The 26,792-nt window shown below is 39.3% G+C and overlaps 1 protein-coding gene across 4 annotated transcripts in view; it reads right to left on the bottom strand.

The window, feature by feature from the left end:
• The window catches only part of ATG5 (autophagy related 5), a 305,920-nt gene that overhangs the window by 139,597 nt on the left and 139,531 nt on the right, over nucleotides 1–26,792 (bottom strand). The window contains exon 7 of one of the 4 annotated variants that reach the window (XM_029595335.1): nucleotides 4,718–5,592. The exons of the other annotated variants lie outside the window; for them this stretch is intronic. Coding sequence (XP_029451195.1) covers nucleotides 5,473–5,592 — 120 coding nt within the window. The 3' untranslated portion in view covers nucleotides 4,718–5,472. Of the gene's footprint in view, nucleotides 1–4,717; nucleotides 5,593–26,792 lie in introns of those variants that run through there. 4 annotated transcript variants of the gene reach the window in all.

The raw sequence follows: 26,792 nt of genomic DNA, 5'->3' as shown, positions 1-26,792 counted from the left end.
ACACATATCTCACCAAATACAAAATACAAAGACCATAAAGTATAAACAGAAACCTGCAGACAAAAACTGAATTGGAAACTGCAACATGCCAGACTCTGTATGCAGTGCAACAATAGATAAAAAGAGACATTACCATTCTTTGTAAATCATCAAACAATGAAATCAAGAAATATATATCAGCAATGGTAAAGCCACACTAATAAAAAGAATATATGTTTCAAAAAAAGTTGAACATCCAATAATTAAACTCATAAAATTTTTAAAATGTTTCCCAAAAATCAATAAAATAATTTAAACAGCAGACATCAGATAACACCCAATAATTTAAAAAAAATCCCCTGCTTTCTATACTTTCCAGTCACCCTGAGATTCTTCTGGATTAGTGAGGGTAGGGGAGTGCCCAAAGTTTCTACTCCCTCAGATACATATGCTGACACACACACACATGAATGCTCCCTTGCATCTGATGACACACACACACACGCTCCCTCTCACCCGTGACACACACATGCTCCCTCTTACCCTCCCCATTCTCTCGCTTCTCCCATGCCGCCTCTAAATATATATATTAAAAAATCTGTACTTACGTTGGTGGGCAGGAGAATTAAGGAAGGGCTACGAGCTGCTGTGGGAAGAGGTGGGCTGGGTGAAGAGGCCCAAAGCAGGACAGGTGAGTTATTTTTTGCTGTGGCCACAAGCTTCAGCCATGGTGAGGCAGCAGCTAGAGGTCTGCTGGCTGCCTCCTGTGGCAGAGAGAGACAGGGCTGGTGTGAGAGGAAAGGCATTTTCCACCTCTACAAGGAGGGGGGCGGGCAGTCCCACAGCATCTTGGTGATGCTGCGGGAAAGGGGGAAAAAATGCAGTGCCATATATACGCGACTTCAGCAGCAGGGAGGAAGGCCGAATTTGAGAAGCAGAGGCCACTGCAGTAAAAGCAAAAAAAAAAGAGTGGAGAGCCTGGGTGGAGGCTCCTGCTCTACTGGAACAGCTGCTGCGGGGTCGGGCATTGATTGCAGTGGCTCCTCAAGCATGGGGAGCCGCTGCTGTCAACACAAGTCATGTGACTGTCTTCACCAGCCCACCGGGACATGCCCAAAGCTCAGACAGGAAACTCTGCCCCTGGCTGAAGCACACTGAGCCGATGATTTAAATAAATCTTTTTCCTCAGTCCTAACTCCTAATATGGAGCCTACATGGTGTAACTACAGTGTTGGTTACTTATCCCTATGTGCATTACTCTGTACTTGCCCACATTAAATTTAATTTGCCTTTTGAATGCCCAATCTACCCATCCCACAAGGTCCTCTTGCAATTTATCACAATACACTTGTAATTTAACAACTTGGAATTATTTTGTGTCTGCAAATGTGATCTCACTCGTCATTCCCTTTTCCAGATCATTTATAAATTCATTAAAAAACACCAGTCCAAGTACACATCCCTGAGACACTCCACTGAAAATCCACTGGTTCACCATTATCCACATGTTTATTCACCCCTGCAAAGAATGTCACAGGTTGATGAGGCAAGACTTCTCCTGGGTAAATCCATGCTGGCTGTGCCCATGAAACCATGTCTTTCTATACGCTCTGTGATTTTATTCTTTAGAAGTTTCTATAATTTTTCCTGGCACTAAAGTTAGACTCAGTCTATAGACTGTGTTCCACTAAGAATCAGATCTAAAATGACTCCCCCTCTCATTGACTCCCGGACCAGCTGCTGCATGAAGCAGTCATTTATTTCATCTCGAAACTTTACCTCCCTAGCATGTTGTCATGTGACATTTACCCAGTCAATATGCGAGTAATTGAAATCTCCCGTTACTGTGCTGCCAAACTGATTAGCTTCCCATATTCCTAAGTTGGTACATCAAGCCTCCTTCTCTAGCCATATTGAGTCCAACCTAAAATCACATCTTTTTGAGGAAGTTTTAAATCATGAACCCTGCCTCTCCCTGATCACATCTTCTTGATTTTAACCATGTGTACCATAACAAATTCACTGAAGTCTATTTGTCTTGTCTGAGAGGGGGAGCCATTTTAGACCTGACTCTTAATGGAACAGTCTATAGACTATTCAAATACAGCGCATGTCTACAGACATCCTGAAAACCAAGCCTCTCTGAGGCTCATAAGGCCCAGAGGTGGCCACCTCTGCCCTAGAGGAAAGATGGGAAAGGAGTGGTATGAGACATTTAAAAACCTCCAAAGTATCAATGCACAGGAGTCGGGCTTATTTCAACAGAATGGAGGCTCTGGAACAAGGGGTGATGGGATGAGGGGTAGACTCGGGAATAAAGCAAGGAAATATTTCTATACAGAAAGAGTGATGGATGCATGGAACAGCTTCCCACTGAAAGCGATGGAGACAAGCACAGGGGAACCCTCCAAAGGAGAGAAAAGGACTATAAACTGAGCAGACTAGATAGATCTCCAGTTCTTTTTCTGCAGTCACATTTCTGTTTCTATTAGATAAATTAAAGTGCTCCAGGAAGGTTATTTTAGTGTAGCTTTTTAGAATGACACCAAAGAAAAACAGTTTAATAACAGTAATATAAATTTTATTGCTAAAAATCCCAAGCTAAAATATAGTAAAAAAGTGACATTTAGCTGGTTAGTGTTTTCAGTTCCATAACTTCATATATTCAATACTGTTTCTTGCATTGGATTAACAATATTATGTGACACCTCACCTTACATATCTCAAAAACAAATAAAATCCTACAGAGGACTCAGAGTAGTGCTATGAACAGAATTGCCATATTGGGACAGACCAAGGGTCCATCAAACCCAGTATCCTGTTACCAACAGTGGCCAATCCAGGTCACAAGTACCTGGCAAGATCCCAAGGTGCTTTCATGCAGTGATAGGTAGTGTCTATTCCCAAGTCTACTTGGTTAATAACAGGTTATGGACTTCTCCAGGAATTTGTCCAAACCTTTTTTCAACCCAGCTTCACTAACTGCCTTCACCACATTCTCTGTTAATGAATTCTAGAACTTAACTGTGCATTGAGTAAAAAATAATTTTTTCTCTGATTTGTTTTGAATGTGCCACTTACTAACTTCACGGACTATGTATTTTTTGAAAGAATAAATAATTTACATTTACCCGATATATTCCACTCATGATTTTATAGATCCCCATCACATCCTCCTTCAGACATCTCTTCTCCAAGCTGAACAGACCCAACCTCTTTAGCTTTTCCTCGTTTCATCCCATTTAGCGTGTTGGTCGCCCTTCTATGTACTTTTTCCAATGCAACTATATCTTTTTTAAGATGTGGCAACCAGAATTGCACAGAGTACTCTAAGTGTGGCTTCACCGTGGAGAAATACATGGGCATTATGACATTTACGTTTTATTCTCCATTGTTTTCTAATATTTCCTAACATTGTTTGATTTTTTTGACCGCTGCCACACACTGAACCTAGGATTTCAAAGTATTGTCCACTATGATGCCCAGGTCCTTTTCCTGGGTGGTAACTCCTAATATGGAGCCTCACATCATGTAACTACATTGTGGGTTAATTTTCCCTATGTGCGTCCCTTTGTACTTGTCCTCATTAAATTTCATCTGCCATTTAAATATCCAGTCTTCCAGTCTCACAAGGTCCTCCTGCAATTTTTTACAAGCTGCTTGTGATTTAACAATTCAAAATAATTTTGTATCATCTGCAAATCTGATCACTTCACTTGTCTTTCCCTTTTCCAGATCATTTATAAATATATTAAAAATTACCGTCCCAGTACACATTCCTGAGGAACTCCACTATTTACCCTTCTCCATGAGAAAACTGACCATTTAGTACTACTCTCTGCTTCCTATTTTTTAACCACTTTGGAATCCACAATAGGACACTGCCTCTTACCCTGTGACTTTTTAATTTTGTCAGGTGTCTCTTGTGGACTACTTTGTCAAAATCCAAATACACTGCATCCACTGCCTCACCATTATCCACATTTTTATTAACCTCTTCAAAAAATAGAAAGAGAAACATGATGGCAAAAAAAGACTGTATGGCCCATCCAGTCTGTCCATCCATCCAATTTAGCATTATAGTTCTCATCACTTCCTTAGAGATCCCTTGTATTTACCCCATGCTGTCCTGAATTCAGATACTGTTTTTGTCTCCACCACCTCCACTGGAAGGCCGGTCCATGCATCCACCACGTTCTCTGTAAAGAAATATTTCCTAAGATTACTCCTGAGTCTGTCCCTTTTCACCCTCATCTCATTCTAGAGCCTCCTTTCTATTGGAAAAGGCTCGCCTTCTGTGCATGGAAACCTTTGAGATATCTGAATGTCTCGCCTTTCCTTTACGGTATTCGTGTTAGATCTATCCCCATATGTTTAGTCTAGCCCCATGTGCTTTAGAACAAACAACAGCTTGGTGAGGCAAGATTTCTCTTCTTTAAATCCATTCAGTCTTCCGATGACTTTCCTGCAAAGGTTGATATGAAACCAGAATGCAAAGTCCTGCATTTTTATTCACTGCCATTAACATTTTTTAAAGTGCTATTTCAAATGTTGCTATAATAAAAATCCTTATACTTGCCCAACAGTGAATGTAGTGCATTAAACTTCTGAGATCACATAGGTCTCTTTTACAGATGTCTTTTCTTCATCTAATAATGGGACTTGCATGGTCTTGAAAGCTCATGTGTTACATCTTTTTATTGGTCCAATAAAAGATACAATAACCTATAAAGATTCCTGTTTTCTCCAGGACTAAACATGACTAAGGCAAATCTATACCACAGTAAGAAAAAAAATATTATACCACTGACAGTGAAATGAGTGACAAAAATAAATTTTACAACCATGTTGCATTTGAGGGTTTGTTATTTTTTAATTCTTTAATGGATACTAAGAGAAAGGTATTTTTGTGCTAACCCTCATCAGAAATTATTTTAGAACTGTGTAAGGCACAGCAACATCTTCTCTAACAGATATAAGAACACGTGGCAGGGAGTTTTGCTAAGGATTCCCCGAGTTGCATGCTCCCAGTTTATTCCCGTATTAGTAATTTTCAGACACTTCCTATACGCTCATTAATGCGCACCATATTCCAAGACTATGATGTCATATCCCGTTTTCCTATTGTTCCATGCCTCTATTATCTGTATACAATTTATTTTCAGACTGTCCAATCAGCTATTGTTTTTAGGTACTTTCCAACATAACTCACTACAGCTTGACTAAGCTACCACAAGCAGAAGTGACTCTCCAGCTGCAAGGCAGTAACTTACGTTCCTATAATAAAATTCCTGAATCAGAAAAAAAAAGAAAAAAGAATTAAGCCTGGGAAAATAAATACTGCTCTCTATTCTATTCTAATAATGCCACGTAGCACTTGGGTATATAAGTACAAAGAAAATAGCTCAACTCAGAAAAGTTCCACGGGGACTTCCTTGCTTTGAATGGTTAAAATGTTGAATGGTAAACATATGAATGGTGCTGACCAATGTATCAGTCCTGTTTAGGAACATCATGTCTCGCTGCTTGACTTGTTCCCCGGTTTCCTCTTGTGTCTGAATATTCCTTGCTTTGAAGGCATTCTGCAAAATGTGCTTTCGAGCTTCTCTTTTGCTAGATTCAGAGGTAGGCAAAACACATCATGCACATGAAAAAAATCTCTGCAGGACAGAGTCAAACAGCCCTACTCTGACGGAGAATGACTCTCCCTTTTACTAGCAAGAAATAAAAAGCGTTGCGTGCCTCGCATGCCGAAAGCCCAGAAATGGTAGTGGCATGACAAAATAATAATGTTGTAAAAGGAAAGCATTACTAAGTAGAAGAAAGAAATAAAGACAAAATCAAGCTTCTGACGATGGTCAGAATGTGAGCTCTCTCAACCCCCCGAGGATGTTACATAGCTTTTCCTGCTACTTCTCTCATGGGAAGTCTTATTTTGTGTGTCGGTTTTGCGACACACACGGCTTTTCTCTCTTTGTAGTTTGGAAATGCACCTCGGTTTCTTCTCCTACAGAGCTGCACTGCATGCAGATTCTGCCTTCTGACTGACTAACCCTACAGTGGTGCTCTCATAGGTTCACAGACCCCTGGCAGAATTTGTAAGATGTGTAGCATTTTAAGAAAACATGAGTGATCAGACAAAAGACACGTCTGTTATTTTGAATGTGTTTCAAATTAAACTATTATGCATCACAGAATAGCACAATCATTAAACAAACCATAGCAATACGGGAAATAAAGTGCTATACATCTTACTAATTCTGCCAGGGGCACAACTGTACATAGGAAATGATGGTACAGACAAGTTTGTCAATGCTGTCTGCCTCTCTCTTTCACTTTCCTATATTTGAATGTTTCTATCCTGTCCCATATAAACAGATGATGTCAGCAGGAAAGGGCAACGTGGTCCATCCCCAGTCCCAACTGTCCCTTTGAACCCACCTATTGCATGTAAAGATCTATCCCTCCCTCCACCATTAAGTCCCTTTGTGTCTATCCCATGCATGCTTGATTTCTTCCACTGTTTTGGCTACTGTACTTCCCTTCGAGCTTCCCTTCCTTCAGCTTTGTATGATGAGCCCCTGCTCTAAGAAAAGCCTGCTAGATCTCTGAATGTTTGTCCCATACCTCCCCTTTCCCTTCTTTCTTCTAAAGAGTCCATCTTCAGTTCTTCCAGTCTCTCTAGAAATACTGCTTACAGTCCAGACCAAGCACTGTTTTGGTAGGCCTTCCTTGGAAATGTCCTTTTGGAGATATGGTCTCCACGACGAAACCCTTCTCAAGGAGCAGGCTCACCACAGGTCTGTAGAAAGTAATTTTAGGTCCCTTTTTACACTGCGACACATTTTCTCTGGGCATGCTTATACAACCAAGAATACTATTAGCTTTCCCAAATGCTATGTCATACTGGCTGTTTCATAATTATCAAGATGATAATGCCTCCCCCCTCCCCAGTCTCCTTCCTGTTTAGAGCCTGCGTGATCTTCACTTTCAAAAGGTATTTGGCCCTAGGATTTCTGCATTCCAAATACATGATTTTGCATTTTATAAATTGAAAGCACACTTGTCATTTCTCAAGGTATCATCTTTCATTTTATTTATCCCCTCTGGCATACTTTCCATTCTAACCATTTCCCAACGTGACTTACAAAGACACTGAAGAGTACTGGGCCTAGCACTGATCTCTGTGGTACCCTTGTCAGCCAATTTCACTTTCCCAGACTGGACTCCACTGACTATCATACTCCAGTCCTGTTACTCAACCTAATTGTCATCTAGATAAGAACTTAAGAATTGTCATGCTGGGTCAGACCAAGGTCCACCGAGCCCAGCATCCTGTCTCAGACACTGGCCAATCCAGGTCACAAGTACCTGGCAGATGCCATAAAGTAGATCGAATTCCTACTACTCACTCTCAGGGATAGAAATTTTCTTTAGTCTACCTAGCTAATAATTGTTATGGACTTCTCCACAAACTTGTCCAAACCTCTTTTAAACCCTGCTACGCTCATTGCCTTAAGTCCTCCAGCAACAGATTCCCTAGAAACAAACATAGAAACATAGAAGTGACGGCAGAAAAGACCTAATGGCCCATCCAGTCTGCCCAGCAAGCTCCCATAGTTATCAGTTTCCCATACCTATCAGTTACTCAGACCGCCAAGCTCAGGGCTCTTGTTGGTTATTGTTTGAGTCTAATTTCCTCTCCCCCCCCCCTGTTGAAGAAGAGAGCAATGCTGGAGTTGCATCAGAAGTGTAGAATCAGGCTTTCTGGTTAATACACTTCTGATGCAACTCCAGCATTGCTCTCTGCTTCAACGGCACTGAGTGCGCTGAGTGAAAAAGACTTTCTATGATTTATTTTGAATCTGCAAGTTATTACTTTCACAGAGTATCTCCTTGTTTTGTTATTATTTGAAAGGGTAAAAAACCATCCTTTATTTCTCCAGTCCACTCCACTCATGATTTTATAAACTTCTATCCTGTCCCCTCTCAGCCGTCTCTTTTCCAAGCTGAAGAGCCCGAGCCTGCGCAGCCTCTCATCATAGCAGAAATGTTCCATCCCCTTTTATCAGCTTTGCTGCCCTCCTCTGCACCTTTTCTAGGTTCCACTATGGGGCAACCAGAACTGCACACAATTCTTAAGATGCACTTGCACCATAGCTCGATATAGAGGCAATATATTTTACGTTTTCTCCTCCATTCCTTTTCAGATCATTCCTAACATTCAATTTGCTTTTTTGACTGACACTGCACACTGAGCAGAGGATTTCACAAGGACTCCCAAATACAGAACCTGGCATTGTGCACCTGTACGTCAGATTATTTTTCCCTATATGCATCACTTTGCCCTTTTTTACATTAAATTTCATCTGCATTCAGTTTCCCAGTCTCACAAAATCCTTCTGCATTTCCTCTTAATCAGATAGATGTTGTTTAACAAATTTGAATAATTTTGCGTCATCTCTAAATTTGATCACCTCTCTCGTCATTCCCTTTTCCAGATCATTTATGAATACGTTAAAGAGCTCAGGTCCCTGTGGTACTCCATTAACAATCCTTCTCCATTTGGAAAACTGATCCTTTAGTCCTAGCCTGTTTCCAACCTTTTAACTAGCCACCAATCCACAATAGAACGCTGCTGCCTATCCCATGATTTTGTAATTTCCTAAGGATTCTTTCATGGGGGACTTTGTCAAAAGTCTTCTGAAACTGCAAGTATGCTATATCAGTCAGCTCACCTTTATGTACATGATTATTTATACCTTCATAAAATCTAAAAGATTGGTAAGACAAGACTTCCCCTTGCTAAAATCATGTTGGCTCTCCCTATGTTTATTTATATGGCCAGTGCTTTTGTTTTTAAGAATGGCTTCTACCATTTTGCCCAGCATAACGTCAGGCTCACTAGTCTGGATGACCCCTGGAGCCCTTTTTAAAAATCAGTGCCACTCTGACCATGTTCTAGTCTTCAGGAATCATGGCTATTTTAAATGGTATGTTACAGATTACTTGTAAGAAGTTAGAAATTTCATGTTTTAGTTCTTTTAGAACTCAAGGGTGGATGCCATCCGGACCTGGTGATTTGTTATTCTTTAGTTTGTCAATCTGATTTATTACATCCTCCATGGTCACAGATATTTGTTTTAGTTGTTCAGAATCTACACCATTAAAGAATGTTTCAGGTGTGGATATGTTCACCACATCCCCCACAATAAAGACCATATCTTTTTTTTCTAAGTTTTTTCTCTTATGCAAGTAAGAAACACTGAATGAAGGAACATTCCCCGATGCAGGATTCTAATACTCTGAAACACAGACCATGTTGGGATATGCCATTATCAAAAGTTGGAGTTGGAGAATTTTTGCTCTGTATTAATAACTTACCTATATAAAAAAAAGAGTTTTGAAAAAATGGATGATATTGATTTTATATGAATAAAATGGACCAATGATTATAAGAAAAAGGCAGTGGAAAGAGAAATGTGCAGTTTAAACTGTAAATACAGACCGCATATAGGAGGGACCAAATAGGTATATAAATATATAAGATTGTTACTGCAGTTACAGCAAATCTCAGAAAATAGTTATTAAAAGCAAATTGCAGAGGAGACTGGATGGCTTTGTATATTTATTTATTCTCTGTATTTAAGGAAATTCAATAGAATTGAGTTTGTATACTTCACCACCTACCACTGCCTCAGGTACAAACCTAGACTGCAAGCCCTCTAGAACAGGGACCTACCAACTATACCTGAATTTATTACTTACCTAGAGCTTGGATTGTCTCAAATTGGAAAGATTTAAAAACAGCCACAAAAAGGTGGGTTTTGAAACTGAATTTGAAGACGACCAAAGAGGGAACATGATGTACCAATTCAAAAAGTCTATTCCAGATATACAGGCACAGTAGAGAATTGGCAGTGGGCTGGGGCAGGGTGTGTGTGTATGCTAAAAAAAACCCTCCCACTTAAAACTGTTCCCTCTTGGCAGTTCTGAGAAATAAAAATATTGCCTTGGTTTCCAGCACTTGACACCGATTTACTGGAAATAAATGACCAGGTTCTTGTGCATCAAAGATCCTCTACTGTCTTTCAGTTTCCTCCAGAGCCAGTATCCTATCACTGCTTAAGTATTCACCCTTACATTTTCTGAATTGTGTCATGACCCATACAAACAACTAATAACTAAAGACAATTCAAATGGAATGCTGAAGGCCCCATTTTAATATTGACAAAATAAAAGCCAAGTTATGACATACTAGGGAAATGTAAAAACAAGGGTGTTAACTAAAGTATAGAACTACTAATTATATAACAAGGAAGTGTTAAAGGAGGAGAACCGTGCATTAAAGCAGTAAGGTTTTACAATTGTTAGGGGGGAAGGTTATCTTTTTCCCCCAAATCATTCTTTTTTCTTTAACTGGAGCAATATAAGAATTACCCATCAGCTGAGTTGGATATTTATGAAAGTCCAGTAATAATATGATAGTCCAGCAGGCAAAGAAACCTGTTTTGTCCAAGACCAATATGGCTGCGAGAATTCTGCATGCCAGCTAATACAACATTGTCACCCCACATTTTTAAACTACTTTTTCTCTCACGCTTTTTTTTTTTTTTTTTAAATACCTCCACCCTGATAGGGGTTTTCAAAACACTGATGATCCAGTCAAAGGGCATGAGATACACAATAAAATGCTGCCAAATTCTTTCAGCCAGGATGACTAAATCCAGTCCTTCTTAGTTTCAAATATGTCTGGTTTCAAAAATATTCACAAAGAATAGTCATGAAAATCCGTTTGCACACAATAACTCAGATCAAATCAACAATACAATTAATTTGCATGTTTCAGTTACCCTGAAAACCAGTACTTTTGTGGCTCTCAAAGACCTAAGATAGCCACCTCTACTTTTTAAGTCTTTGCTCCATATCTTCTTACAAAAAATGTCATCTCCCTCTTGAGAGTGTTATATTATTTTAGTTAATGACAAAGCAACGCCAGCTGAGCTACCATCTGCACAGACTGTCATCTTTTTCAATTTGATACAGTAATGCTCAACTCTGTAACCAGTAAGGCCGCAAATGTTTGATTTCCTCCAACTAATTTACTGCAAAGTCATCATTACTATTCTCAAGAAAGAAGAGCAGTAATAAAGTGGTAGAATTTAAGAGGAAAAGGGAATTCCATTCTATCTGATTACAAAGAAGTCATGTTAACTTGAATGCCTGGAAATAAAGTTCAAACAAACAAAAATAATTAAAGGCAATATCTTTTTTTATTGGACTAACAATACAAATTGTTGACTGCGTTTAGAAAGTTAACACTGCCTTCCCTCAGATCCATACAAGCTGCTCATTGTTTGGACTTGAGGTAGAGAGTATACAAGCAGTGAATATATATATATATATATATATATGATAATTATTGAGATGTTGACTATTGACTACATAAAATAAAGAGTTTGTATAAAGTGAACAATATTCTTTGAGATATCAATGGTGTTACTCCTATATATATATTTATATAATAACTTGAGGACCCATATCTTGATTAGTTGAAGCCAATATTCATAGTACTATATGAATATATATATTTTATTTATTTGCCAAATGTGAAATGTTTATGCTATAAAAGAACACTGAGCTAATGTGTGTGGGAAAATGAGGTGCTACCTGAGTCATCACTGCAAATTGTGATTTCTTTAAATGCCCCTAATTAGGCTTCAGAATCTCGAGAATGGCAGCGTCCAATTATTCCATTTACTTGGGTCTTAAAAGATTGAAGTTTTATTATTAAATCATTACTGATGCTCATTTGATGAACCTTGAAAGGATGAGGATGCCTAGTCAGACTAGCCAGGGACTGAGCTTGCTTATTCCACTTTTCTATAGTGTTACTGCAGAATTGCCAGTCTGGCCATCACATCGGATACATACTTCCCCCTTTCATGCCCAACTCTTGCCAAAATAAGTAAATAAATGGAACCACCTTTCCAAGTTATACTGATTTCAAACATTTACATATATAGACCATGGTCCTTCTCCTCCTCCCTTTTATAACAAATACATGTTGTGGTCTCCAAAATGAAGTTTGAATATTTGTAATAGAATTAAATTTTGCTATTAGAAGTCCTCTTGATAATGTATTTGTTAGTTTCCTAACCCATTTAACTTCTAAAATGACCACAGTAATGTTGCCTTCAATTTTAAGCAGAACTATTTACCTTAAGCCTATGGAATGCTCCACAAACTACAGAAATGTGCTGTATTGGGTCGCCCTCTTCAGGCCATAATGTGAGGATTTTCTGTCTTTTCTCATGGATTAGTGATGAAAGGCCAACAGTCTCAAGAATGTGCTCTGATCCAGCTCAGGGCTCTGGTCAGGAGGCTATCCATTGAGCTAAGGTGAAGCACTAGAAAACAGCAAATACTCATTCCTGAGGTGCAAATTACATTTCACTTTCTCAATTTAATAGTCATTTTGTCTCTAACATACAGGCCGAGCGCACCGTTTAGCCGCACATTTTAGCCGCGCTATTACCACCCCTTACACTATAAGGGGTAATAGCGTCTGGAAAACGTGCAGCCAACCACCCCGAAACTCATCACGTGCAAATGCTGGTAATATTAAGCGTCGGTTGTCGGACCCGCTGACAGCCGCCGCTTCCGCTAATAAGAAGGCGCTAGGGACGCGCTATTGTCCCTAGCACTTCCTTATTAGTGCAACACCTAATTTAAATAGAGAATCATGCCCAGAAGTGCCTAGGCGCGCGTCGGGAGTGTGGGCGCTCAACTCGGAGCGCCAGCTCTCCCGCATGTTTTACTGAATCGGCCTGATAGCAAATGATGGCAGAAAAAGAACACAATGCTCCATTCAGTCTGCCCAGTTGACATTCACACACTTTAAGTGGATTCTTATATAAATTCCCATGTGCAACACATCACCAACCACCACCATCCCCATATCTGACTTTACCTACCACTACTCTCCATATTTGACCAAAACATGCCAGTACATTTGGGGTACCAAACTTAAAATATTCTGTCACTCAGTGATGCACCTTAAGCCAAACCTCCACATTTACAAAACATGTTATGTTTTCGCCTTTCATATTAGTTCCATTTTATCCCAAGTCTATCTCACAAACAATGTGGAACAGAAGTCACACATTGGACACTGATGTGAGCATTAAAACGTTTTTGGCGTGGGAACAGAAAAAGGTGTAATTCATTGGCAATGCAACATTTACATAGGAGACCCGAAAACTAAGGACTTTTTTTTAGCCAGAACAAAGCAAAATTATTTACTACATAAAATAAAGCTGGTTAAAGAATTTTGTATCTTGTACAAATATATTCACCCTTTGCATCCCTGCATAAGGCACATTTGATTCTCAAATCCTGGACTGAGTAAATGGATACAAATGTTACTACCTTTTAACCTGAATGAGATACTTCTTTCCTGATATAAATGTAAACTATGAATGATCGTTAGCCAGATGTGTAATCCTGTCTGCTTAGCCACCAAGCAAAACAATCAGGTTAAAATGGAAAAAATAAGTCATGGTGAATGTATTTTCTCCAAAGGCAACAGCCATGGCTACAACATTTAAAATCATTTTCAGATAAAACAGAGGATATTCTTGGGGTGGGGGGGGAGGGGAGGGGAAGAGGGTTAGTAGGTCCGATGAGGTACAAAAGCTAAGGTGGTGCACATGCTGGTGGTCATGTCTGGAGTTATGAAGTATTTGGTATTTAATTGCCTACAGATGTGCATCGTTTTCTCTCCTCTGTATTTCCACACGTATAAACCTAGAAATTAAAAGATGGCTGGACTAGCAATCACTGCTCCCTCTAAGCTGTGTGCACATGCACAGCAACACAAGAAATCCCGACACTATCTGCATGTACCAGCTTGTAGTACACAAATTTGAACTTTGCTTGTAAACAGTTATACAAAAAGAACATTTTTGTGCTCATCGTCCTTCAAAAACTGGAGGAAAGATTGCTAGTAATATAGTGGAGTTAAAAAAAAAAAATTAAAGGTTGTTTGGTGGATGTCTGACATCACCTCATCATCACACGTGCTATTCCCAGAGACATAATACATACAGTTGCATTGATTTCTTTTTATGCTCTGATACTTTGATGTCAAGGGTGGTTAGCTGGGACATACTGCAGGGCTATTTATCTGATCAGAACCCGGTATCAGTAACTTTGGATTTAATGGGGGGGGGGGGGGGGGGGAGAATCTCGGGGGAGTACATGATGTCTTAATCTTTCATTACTGGGCAAGCAAGATTTTAGGGAAATGATGGAAGACACTATCTCAGAGTCTGATTATCGTCATGACTCGGAGGCACTTCAGTGGAAGACTTTGAAGGTGGTAATGAAGGGAGCAATAATAAGTTATGCAAGCTGTTTGAAAACGATAAGTTTGGCTGAGCAGACTAGATTGGAGGGAGAAATTCTGATTGTAGAAAAGGAGCATAAACAGACTTGTTTGGCAAGAAAGTGTCGCAGTCTGGTCGGGCTACAGGAACAGTTGAAATTACTTCAGGTGGGAAGAACAGAAAAGGCACTCTGATAACACTAGCAAAAATATTATGAACATGTAAATAAGACGGGCATTACTGGCTCGGGCAGTCAGGAAAAGACAGTCAAGTACTCAGATATATAAGCTTAAACCTCCAACTGGGCAAATATTACACGATGAGAAATCCATAGAAGTGATCCGGGACTATTATACCAATCTATACTGGGGTACAATGCAGGATAAGAAGGAGGAAGTGGGGGATTTTGTCATGATCTTAGACTTCCAGTGTTGCCCCAGTCAGCGGTAGAGGGTTTTAAGGACCCTATCACAGTTGCGGAGGTGCAGAGAGCTATAGGAGGGCTGGCATCAGGTAAAAACGCCAGACCAGATGGAGATCATATTGATTTTTTCAAAAAGTTTAATCTTCTATTTTTGACTAGATTAAAAGACCTCTTTAATTTTGAAAGGGATTCCCCAGAGTCCATTAAAGAGCTTAATGATGCGCACATAAATTTAATGTTTAAAAAAAAGGGGGATGAGATGGAGGCAGATTCCTACCACCCCATTTCCAAGCTTAATGCAGATGTAAAAATATTAGTAAAAGTGTTACAATTGCGTATAGAAGGATTGATGCCGCATATAATTAACTAAGACCAAACGGGATTTATAAAAGGCTGATGGTCAGTAGATAATACCAGAAGGCTTTTTAATATTTTACATGTGGTTAAAACATGTGGACGGGACAGTCCTAGCTTTGGATGCAAACAAGGCTTTTGAGAGGTTTAAGTGGCCATGCTTATTTCAGGCCCAGGAAAGGTATGGGTTTAATAAATGAGTGTGAGCCTTGTATAATGGCCCTAAGTCATATATTAGGGTCAATGGGCAGCTTACATCTCCTATTTTAATGACCAGAGGGAAATGGCAGGGTTGTCCTCTTTCTCCTCTCATTTGATATTGCTATCAAGCCTCTTAAGAAGGCAATCTGAGAGCACCCAATGATATAGGGGATTAGGGTGGAATGGGGTACAACATAAAGTGTCCCTGTATGCAGATGCCATTTTTGTATATTTGACAAATCTGGACATATCGGGTCCAGCCCAGGTGTGGCTGCTGAAGGAGTATAGTATCTTGTCAGGTTACCAAATTAATTACACCAAGTATGAGGTTTTTCCTTTTGGGAGTAGGAAATTGATACCCAGGAGCTTGAGGCACTTCCTGCATGCTTCACATGGGTTCACATATCTGGGAATTAGGGTCACCTTTGGCTTTCGAGATTTGTTTCATTTAAATTATGCACCACTGTTGGTGACCATTAGGAAAGATCTTAAGGACTGGTCAGATCCAAACATCTCATGGTCGGGGTGTATCAATTTAGTTAAGATGTATGTCTTGCCCAAGCTGATGTATTTGTTTTAGCACCTCCCTTGTAAGGTGCCACAATCAGTCTTTGTGGCTTTGAATGGTCAGGTTGGGAATTTCATTTGGCAAAATCAGATTGCATGAATTGGGAGGGAGGTGTTGTATAGACCCAAAACTGAAGGTAGGATGGGATTACCAGATTTCCAGAGCTATTACTGGGCAGCCTGGCTGGTATGCATGCAAGAGTGGTTCAATCCAATAGTTTCCAGGTGGTGGCTTCAGGTGGAAAGAGCACACATGGAGAGTATAGAACTGCTCCTACTTCTGACCTTTCCGGGGGGATTCTAAGGAGGAATCCGTTGATTGCTCATACGGCGAACATATAGAGGAAGGCCTGTAAGTGGGTGGGAATTTTGAATAAGGAGGGCGCGCTAATGTTATTACTGCAAAAACCCCTTGTCATATAGCTCTTTCTTTCCGGATATGGCTAATTGGTAAAACTGCAGCCTCCAATTCCTCTGGCAGCTGTGGAGGGGAGATAGCATTGAGTCATTTGCTGACTTGGTCCAGCAATTTCAGATCGTGGAAGAGACCCAGGCCTTCTATATGCAAATGAAGGAAGCCTTGGTTAGACTGAGAGGGAAGAGGTGGACTCCCAGGGTTCCATGATACTTTGAGCAATTTTTGAGTGACCATACATTAGAAGGGAAAGCTATATCTCTTATATATCATTCCATACTTGATACGGATGAAATTCCAGACAGAATTACTTTGGTGATTCAACAATGGAACAATGATCTACAAATTACACCGGACGATACAGACTGGAATGTAATATGGCGGGAAGCGCATTCCATACCAATATGTGCAAAATGGATGGATCTGATGGTGAAATTGTTATTTTGAGTGTATCGCTGCCCTAAGTTTTGCACAGTTTTTTTCTGTGTCAGCTTCTCCCTTATGTTGGCGTGGTTGAGGACAGGACGGTATATATTTTCATAAGTGGTGGTCATGTCCGCATGTGACATCTTTCTGGGAATATATAGAAAGGGAAGTCAGATTAATGTGTGGTACTCTTTTTTCTTTAAATCCTTGTATGGAACTTTTGGGATACTAGAAAGATATTACTGAAAAAGTCTCCAACTGGGATCAACTTCTTATAAATCAGTGTCTATTGGCACTGTGGTGTGGTATTCTTTTTTCTTTAAATCCTTGTATGGAACTTTTGGGATACTATTTATTTTTATTTATTTAACTTCTTTTACTATACCGACACTCAAGACCAGGTCTTATCGTACCGGTTTACATTAGAACAAGGGGAAAAACCAATTAACGTATAAGTGGAAAAGAGAAGTTACATTAAAACAGGGAGAGTAAAAACATGGATGTCGGAAGATAGGACAGAATTAAGTAATTGAACAATAAGTTAACAAAATTACAAACTATAAATTAACATAAAACAATAAATTAATAATACAGAAACATGGATTATAATCAGCGGAAATATACATGGAAATATATATATATGAAATATATACAGCTGGACTATACATGGTATGTCAAATGGGAGGAGTGGCGGGGGTGAGGGAAAAGGGTGGGTTGAGGTTGCGGGTGGAAAAGGGAAAAAGGTTGGGAGTGCGGGGAGTGAGAAGGGTGGTTGGAGGGTGAGAGAGAGTTGGTTAATATGGAATCCTTCAACGATAGGCTTGTGTGAACAGCCAGGTTTTAAGTTTTTTTCTGAAGGTTAAATGACATTGTTCCTGGCGTAAGTCTTGAGGAAGCGAATTCCAATGTAGGGGACCTGCTGTTGAAAATGCTCGCTTGTGGATGGAGTTGTGAACTGATGATTTGTTGGGAGGGGCCATGAGCTTACTTTTGTAGGCAGTTCTTATTGGTCTTGAAGATGTATGTAGTTCCAGAGGGAAGGTGAGTTGGAGAGAGGATTGTTGGTAGACCGATTTGTGGATGATAGTGAGAGCTTTGAACAGTATTCTATGTTGAATAGGAAGCCAATGTAAGATTTTTAGGATAGGTGTGATGTGGTCCTTGCGCCGTGTGTTTGTAAGGATCCTGGCTGCTGCGTTTTGCAGCATCTGTAGAGGTTTGGTCGAAGAGGCGGGGAGACCGAGTAGAAGAGCGTTGCAATAGTCAATCTTTGAAAACAGTATTGCTTGAAGCACAGAACGGAAATCCTGGAAGTGTAAGAGCGGTCTTAGATGCTTCAGGACCTGTAGCTTGAAGAAACATTCTTTAGTTGTAGCGTTAATGAATTTTAGAAAGATATTACTGAAAAAGTCTCCAACTGGGATCAACTTCTTATAAATCAGTGTCTATTGGCAGCTAGGCATATGATAGCGTTGTATTGGAAGAGTGCCCTTAGCATATCACAATATATTCTTATATATTTTATAAAATATTATATTTTATTAAAATATAAATATAAAATATATAAAATATAAATATAAAATATAAATATAAAATATAAAATATTATATTTTATTAAAATATAATATTTTATATTTTATATTTTTATAGGGAGCCTTCACTGGCTCCCTATAAAAGCTAGAATCACCTACAAGACATTATCAATGATCCACAAGGATATCATGGGCATCGCCCACCTAAATCTAAACTCACAACTCCGCCCTCACACATCACAAAGACCCATAAGGTACAACTACAAAGGTTCCTTATATGCTCCCCCAATCAAAACTACACTAACAAAACGAGCACTCTCCACAGCCGGGCCCACCCTCTGGAACTCATTACCGCCGGATCTACGCCAAGAGCCCTGTCATCTAACTTTTAAGAAAAACCTAAAAACGTGGCTTTTCAGGCAAGCCTATACAGAATCTCAAGATCACTCAGACACAGGTCAAAGAGAAAAATAGTCCAACATCAGATCCTCGATCACCTATACCCCCCTCAAGAACCAACCACGCCAGATCTGAACAACACACCTGTTTAAGACTCCTTCTCTGATTCATCAGTCTTCTTTAAACCATGCATAACTCGGACTTTTTGCACATCAACAAGGTCTATGTACCCACATATCACATTCTAGGCTACCCCTTTAATTATTCAAGATATTTATTCACGTTTTAAACATTCCCTATATTTATCCACGTCCTGTTGACGAGTTATTATTATTATTGTATATGTAATATCTAATTTATATTATTTATATTTATGTTATATGTTAAATGCTACTCATATGTTAAGAAACGCTGTTTAATGTAACGCCCTATTGCGACAGTTCTGTTCTATGTAAACCGACCTGATTCGATACCTGTACTGAGAACGTCGGTATATAAAAATCCGAAATAAATAAATAAATAATATTCTCAAATGATGGAGATTGCATCTACTGAGAAAATTACCATACATATTCTTTAAGGGAGAGACTAGATGAATACGAGAAAATATGGACCAAGTTTTGGGATTATCTGCAAAAGTAATGTTACGTTGAGGATGGGTTGGGATAACCTTTTGCAATTGTGATTGGTGGCTTTCAAGTTATGGGAAGCCAGTAAATCTTATAATGTCATTAATTGTACTGAATGACATTATATTGAATATCTGTTGAAATAAACAGTTACAAAAAAAATGTAAAGGTTGGGTGCATTTCTGGAGGGCAGGTCCTTTCACCATTAATCAGCCAGATAGCCACAGAAGTCTCCTGTGAGGGAGCAGCATGGGTTTCCTAATTGAGATCTGATGGGTACTTCCAAGAGACCTGGACTGGCCACTGTCAAGAGACAGGATGTTGGGCTTCATGGACCACTGGGTCTGAGCCAGCACTAGCACTTATGCTCTTATGATTAGCTAAGCATTTGGGTGATTTTGTATAAACCACAGAAACATGCACTAGAATAGCATGAGGATCACAAGGTTCCTCTGGCCTGCCCATTCCTGATGCTTGGTCTATGGCTTCCTCCAATATCTTCACATGTAAGAATCCTCTGTGCTTATTCCAGGATTTTTTCACCTTCACCACTTCCACTGGCAGGCTGTTCTGTGTATACAATGCCCTTTATGTGAAGAATTATTTATCACGCTGCTCCTCAGTTTATGCCCCTTAAGCCTCATATCATAGCCTCTAGTTCTAGAACTTTCCACCCACTTGAAAATGCTTTCTTATGCATTAATACATTTGCAGTATTTTGTGTATCATATTAAGAACATAAGAAATTGTCATACTGGGTCATCATCCTGTTTCCAACAATGGCCAAACCAGGCTACAAGAACCTGGCAAGTACCCAAACACTAAGAAGATCCCACGCTACTGAAACTAGTAAGTAGCAGAGGCCATTCCCTAAGTCAACTTGATTAATAGCAGTTAATGGACGTCTCCTCCAAGAACTTATCCAAACCTTTTTTTAAACCCAGCTACGCAAACTGCACTAACCACATCTTCTGGCAACAAATTCCAGAGCTTAATTGTGCGTTGAGTGAAAAAGAAATTTCTCCGATTAGTTTTAAAAGTGCTATTTGCTAACTTCATGGAGTACCCCCTAGTCCTTCTATTATCCGAAAGTGTAAATAACCAATTTACTTCTACCTGTTCTAGACCTCTCATGATTTTAAAGACTATCAATATTCCCCCTCAGCCATCTCTTCTCCAAGCTGAACAGCCCTAGCTTCTTTAGCCTTTCCTCATAGGGGAGCTGTTCCATTCCCTTTATCATTTTGGTTGCCCCTTCTCTATACCTTCTCTAGTGCGGTGACCAGAACTGTACACAGTACTCAAGGTGCAGTCTCACCATGGAGTGATACAGAGGCATTATGACATTTTCTGTTTTATTCACAATTCCCTTTCCAATAATTCCGAACATTCTGTTTGCTTTTTTAACTGGGGTTACATTGATAAATTGGTACAATGGATGATTTTAATGATAGGTTACAAATTTTAACTAATAGATGTGAAATTTAATTTTTTCGTTCCTTCAGAACCCTGGGATGCATACCATCCAGTCCAGGTGATTTGCTACTCTTTAGTTTGTCAATCTGGCCTACTACATCTTCCAGGTTCCTAGTGATTTGGTTCAGTTCATCTGACTCATCACCCTTGAAAACCAGAATTGGTATCTCCCTAACATCCTCATTAGTAAACACAGAAGGCAAGAATTAATTTAGTCTTTCTGCAATGGCCTTATCTTCCCTAAGAGCCCCTTTAACCCCTTGGTCATCTAATGGTCCAACCGACTCCCTCATAGGTTTCTTGCTTCTGATGTTTTTATTATGAGTTTTTGCCTCTACGGCAAACTTCATTTCAAATTCTTTCTTCACCTGTCTTATCAATGTTTTACACTTAACTTGGCAATGCTTATGCTTTTTCCTATTTTCTTCAGATGGATTCTTCTTCCAATTTTTGAAGGAATTTTTTTGGCTAAAATAGCCTTTCACATCACCTTTTAACCATCCCATCAATCATTTTGCCTTCCTTTCACCTTTCTTAATGCGAGGAATACATCTGGACTGCGTATCCAAGATTGTATTTTTAACAACGTCCATGCCTGTTGAACACTTTTAACCTTTGCAACTGCACCTTTCAGTTTTTTTCTATTTTCCTCATTTAGCAGTTTCCCTTTTGAAAATTTGGTGTTAGAGCTTATTGTCCCCCTTCCACTCATTAGTTATGATCACTATTGCCAAGTGGCCCCACCACCATTACATCTCTCACTAAATCCTGCATTCCAGTAATAATTAAATCTAAAATAGCTCCCTCTCTCGCTGGTTCCTGAACCAATTGCTCCATGAAGCAGTCATTTATTACATCCAGGAACTTTATGTCTCTAGCATGTCCTGATGTTACATTTACCCAGTCAATATTGGGGTAATTGAAATCTCCCATTATTACTGCACTGCCAAATTGGTTAGCTTCCCTGATTTCTCTTAGCATTTCATCATCTGTCTGACCATTTTGTCCAGGTGGACGGTAGTATACTCCTATCACTATACTCTTACCCAACACATGGGATTTCTACCCATATAGATTCTACTGAGCGTTCAGTCTATTATATGATCCTGTTGGACTCTATACCCTCCCGGACATAAAGTGCCACACCACCACCAAGTTGATCCTCCCTATCATTGCGATATAATCTGTACCCTGATACAGCACTGTCCCATTGGCTATCTTCCTTCCACCAGGTCTCTGAGATGCCAATTATGTCAATCTCATCATTTACTGCTATACATTCTAATTCTCCATCTTACTTCTTAGACTTCTGGCATTTGCATACAGACATTTCAAAGTGTGTTTTTTGTTTGTATTAACAACCTGCTTTTCAGTTGATAGGGATAATTTGGAAATCTTTAGCTTAGGTGATTTTTTACATATAGTGACATGGACTATGTTTGCTTTTATTGGAACCTCTCTGTTGGGATGCCCTAAGTCTCCCGTTTCATTAGTATCCTTCAAGAATACATTCCTCTGAATCATGCACTGCTGAGTCACTGTCGGCTTTCCCCTTTGTTCTAGTTTAAAAGCTGCTCTATCTCCTTTTTAAAAGTTAGTGCCAGCAGCCTGGTTCCATTCTGGTTAAAGTGGAACCAGGCTGCTGGTTCCCTCCTTTCTTCTTATGTATACATATTTAGGTTCTTGAATCTCATTTTCAGAGGGCTTTACTAGCCAAATATTTTACTCCTCCTACAGCTTTCTCAAATCACTTTTCACTTTTTCAACTCCATTTGGAGTAGCAAAAGTGAAAAGTGTAGCAAATCTTTGTACCATCTGCAAAACAAACCTTTCCTACTTACCCTTCTGTAATATTTATAAAACTAACAAACATAACTGGATCCAGGACAGATAACCACCCCTTTTTCCTTGACCACTCTCTGATGTCTAACATTCAACCAGTTTAATACCTTAGGCCCCACCTCCAAGCTGCTCAGTTTATTTGTGAGCTTTGTCTGGCAAAACTCTTACTAAACTCTATAAGTATACCATACAATATTTTTCTGTAATCCGCAATGAAATGTGTAATATAAGATAACCTAGATAATAAATAAATAAATCCAATGCCCACCTCATATAATTTCAATTCTTGCCAATGTATGATCTGTCCTTTTCACCTAGGATCACAGTTCCCCTTTCAGACAAGATGCCAGCCATTACCATTATAAATTCTTTTGGATCTCCAAGTGGAGCCCCAGTCCCCAAGAAATCTTTCCTATTATTCATGCTTTGAAGTTCCTGGTGTGATATATCCCATCTTCACTTTTGTCATGCTCAGAAAACAACATGGTTCTAAACGGGTGCCTAAGACCCTTCCCTGATTTCTTGAAATCCTCTTGTATTGTACTGCTCTGGTTCCTAGCTTGGTCATTTGTCCTTTAAGTGCAAGCTCTTTTTCTCTTCCCTCCACCACTCTGCTAGCTGTGGATCCCAGCAGGCACTTAACTTTCTTGTATTCCCCCATATCTATTCCTCTGTTGAGAGAGCCCACAGCAAAAGGAGTTTTGTCCTCTTCTGGGATCTCCTTCACAGTAGACTTTCAACTCTTCTGTCTCCACCATATGGGACTTTCCTTTAGTGCCAATGCCATGAAGGTCTCATGTAGTGGTATTGTTTGAAGAATGTATCTGACTCAAAGTCCTTATGCTACATGGGATCCCCCTCACATATGGACAATATTGCCATGTGTGTGGATGTATCTGTACAGAACAATACATACATTTACATTCAATAATTTGGGAATATAACATGCTTGTTATCAAGTAGTTGCTATAAAGAGAATAGTGTTTGTGTGTTAGGGTTTTGTCACATTGTCAGGCAGTGAGTTAGGGGGTCTTAAGGTCCTGTTTTGCATGTTTCCTTTATGTCAGGGTTGGCCAACTCCAGTCCTCAAGTCACAAACAGGCCAGGTTTTCAGGATATCCACAATGAATATGAATATGCACGAAACAGATCAGCATACAGCACATGCAGATTTCTCTCATGCACATATTTACTGTGGCTATCCTGAAAACTATACCTGTTTGTGGCTCTCAAGGACTGGAGTTGGCCACCTCTGCTTTATATTAATGTACTTATGTTGGAAATTAGTTATATCATTATGACCTTGAATGTTTTTGTTACCCACAAGATGTGTGGCTTGGTGGAATATAAATTGCTTAAATAACTAAAATAAAGATACATCTAGAAAAATTACGAGAGATGTTATGAAGTATTTATTTTCATAATCACAGCTAAAAGACTGAATAGGGAGTGGTTAGATTGTGGGAAAACATCCCTTCTGAACACATTAATAGAATTCAGTATAATCAGTGTTTACTGACTGGATTTTTAACCATAAAAATCAATGTATTTATTTATTTATTTTAAATTAACATCTAACAACCCCTTACCCCTTAAAAAAACAGATCTTTATAACAAATTTCCTTTATAGCAACTACTTAATAAAAACATGCATGTTCCAAAATTAATTCTAGCACCAGTATTTGTTATTGCAAATCCTCAATATAAATTTGCCAGCTGTCAGCCTGTTTCTTATGAAGAGAGAAGTAGTTATCAAATCCACATTACTGCAAAATGTATGCATTCAGAGAGCATTGCTTGCAGCAGACCACAATGAAATTCAGCATTGATCTGTTACTATATTTGTATGCAATTACAGTAAAGATGTGTTAAGAGATTACAATTGTTTTTTCTACAAACAAAACAGAGAGAGCATGAGAACGGTTTGTGCAAGAGGTTATGAATCTGAAACCCTGGGGTTTGTAAATTTAAGCCCTGGATCAACCACTGTGTCTTAGATTACTTCGGGGTTTTATACACTTGTAAGTTTGAAGAACCCATGTTCAGATGAGTCAGAGTATGTGTAGCATGTACAAACAAAAAACATTTCCACAATAAGAATCTACTTCTAGGCTTTATTCAATGAAATCGTTTTCACATCTCCACAAAAATGGGAGAATACCTTGAAAAAGCCGAAACTCTCAAAAGTCAAGCTCTGCAGTTATTTCACCAGTAGACAGTACTCAATATACCATCCTGTCATACTCTCTATAGGTTTCTTGCACAACTTTGGAGAAGCAGATTTAAAATATCAGGCTTAATCTCCATTATAGATTACAATCGAATTATATGCGTAATTCAGATATTTATATCGAGCAGGGTTTATTAGATCCTGATCCAAAATGAGATGACAGAAAACAGGGAAAAATTAATAAAGTCCTCAATCCAGTTTTCATTACCCTCGTGTCCTATCTTTAATATCCTTTTTCAGTAAGAAAATCTTATTAATATGGGCTAGTCAGAAGGTGAGCTAAAAACACAAACCACTACTGCTTACTAGTACAGTGCTACTAGAAGTGGGCAGCGCCGTAAACCCCAATAATGGTCATTTTCTGTTGCAAGGTAGGAAATGCCAACAAATCTGAAACCAGTAAGTCTCAAAGACTTTTCTTATGGTGCTTATCAAAGATATATTTGTTAAATGAAAGAAAAGGCATCTCTGTGTGCCTTTAAACACAAAAGATGTTAGCAGATCAAGACCAGCTGAATCTCCCAATCTAGCCATTTGTATCAACCTATAGGGCTGCCACAGATACTACCATCAGTGGTCATCTTCCTTGCTTGCCTTGTCACTAATGTCCCTTTGGGTCTGTCTTAAATTTGATTCCTTCTACCTCTGCTGGAAGCATCTTTCAGGTATCTACCACCCATAGCAGTATTACAGCACATTCCTTTCAGGTCTCCTTTCCTCCAGCTTCACAGCAGCCTCCCATTATATTGAAAATGTTATTGTCTAGTAGCTTTAGTGAAGCCTGATTGACATTTAGCCATACAGTAACATAATAGAAGACTAAAGACAAAGACCATCTGGCCCATCCAGTCTGCCCAGTTATCCTGTCCACACTGCTAAGGATACATCCCAGTGAGGCCATTGCCCAAACCTCTGACCTTCTAGCTCCCCTAGTTAGCTTCTGGACAAACCTGGCTACGAGTGCCTATGCTTCCACTAGAACTTCCAGCCTGACAGACAGACCCAGCTGTTAGTTTGATTTGGTCCCACTATAAGACCACTTCAATACACCTTTTACAGGGCCAGAGCCAGCTTTTTTGCTTCTCTGTGCGATAAATTAGTGTGCTGCTAACCCCCACCCGATTCATTCAGTGTCTGTCCTGGGCCCATCAAATAAAGCCCAGCTCCATCCTGCAATCATTTTTAAAAACTGACACGCTCCCCCCCAAGAATCCTAAGGTTATTAGGCAAATCTTACAGCCTTGCACACATGCCACCTCACACGCCCCCACATCCTTTACAGACACACACAATTAAACTATGCACTTATAATACATTTTACATGAAAAAACATTCAAAAGTACAGGCTGCTGAGGCAAAAATATCACTTACAACATGCATATTTTATTTACATACACTCCTGTGGTGCCAACCAGAAAACTCTGAAAAAAGACACTTGGAGATCCTATGGAATTAGACTTTTTGTAATTGTATATTGAGTGTGAGCTTGGCCCTCAGAAAGCTATGAGCAAACATAATTACCATTACAATATACCGGTAGTAAACTACTCATACCAAATCAACCCTAACAACCTTATCTATGAAAAAGCAACAGTGCAGATATTATACTAGGCCCTAGAACACCATTAAAAGCTCTTATTAGGAAACCAGGCTGCTATAGATCCCTACGCAGAAATTACATGCTAGCAAAATACCTCACCTCCGCCACATATGCAGAACAGAGAGACCCTCACCAAATACAGAATAAAGAGATCAGAAAGTATAAACAGAAACGTGCTGAGAAGAACTGAACTGGAACCCACAACAAGTCAGTCTCTACAAGCATAGCAAAAATGGAAAAACAGAACATTACTATTCTTCATAAAAACATTAAATAATAAAATCAAGAAAAATAAAAGAAACATTCATAAAAAGAATATTTCAAACCA

This window comes from Rhinatrema bivittatum, chromosome 3 (genome assembly GCF_901001135.1).
Source record: "Rhinatrema bivittatum chromosome 3, aRhiBiv1.1, whole genome shotgun sequence".
Classification (NCBI taxonomy): domain Eukaryota; kingdom Metazoa; phylum Chordata; class Amphibia; order Gymnophiona; family Rhinatrematidae; genus Rhinatrema; species Rhinatrema bivittatum.
This window is presented reverse-complemented; position numbering and strand designations above follow the sequence as displayed.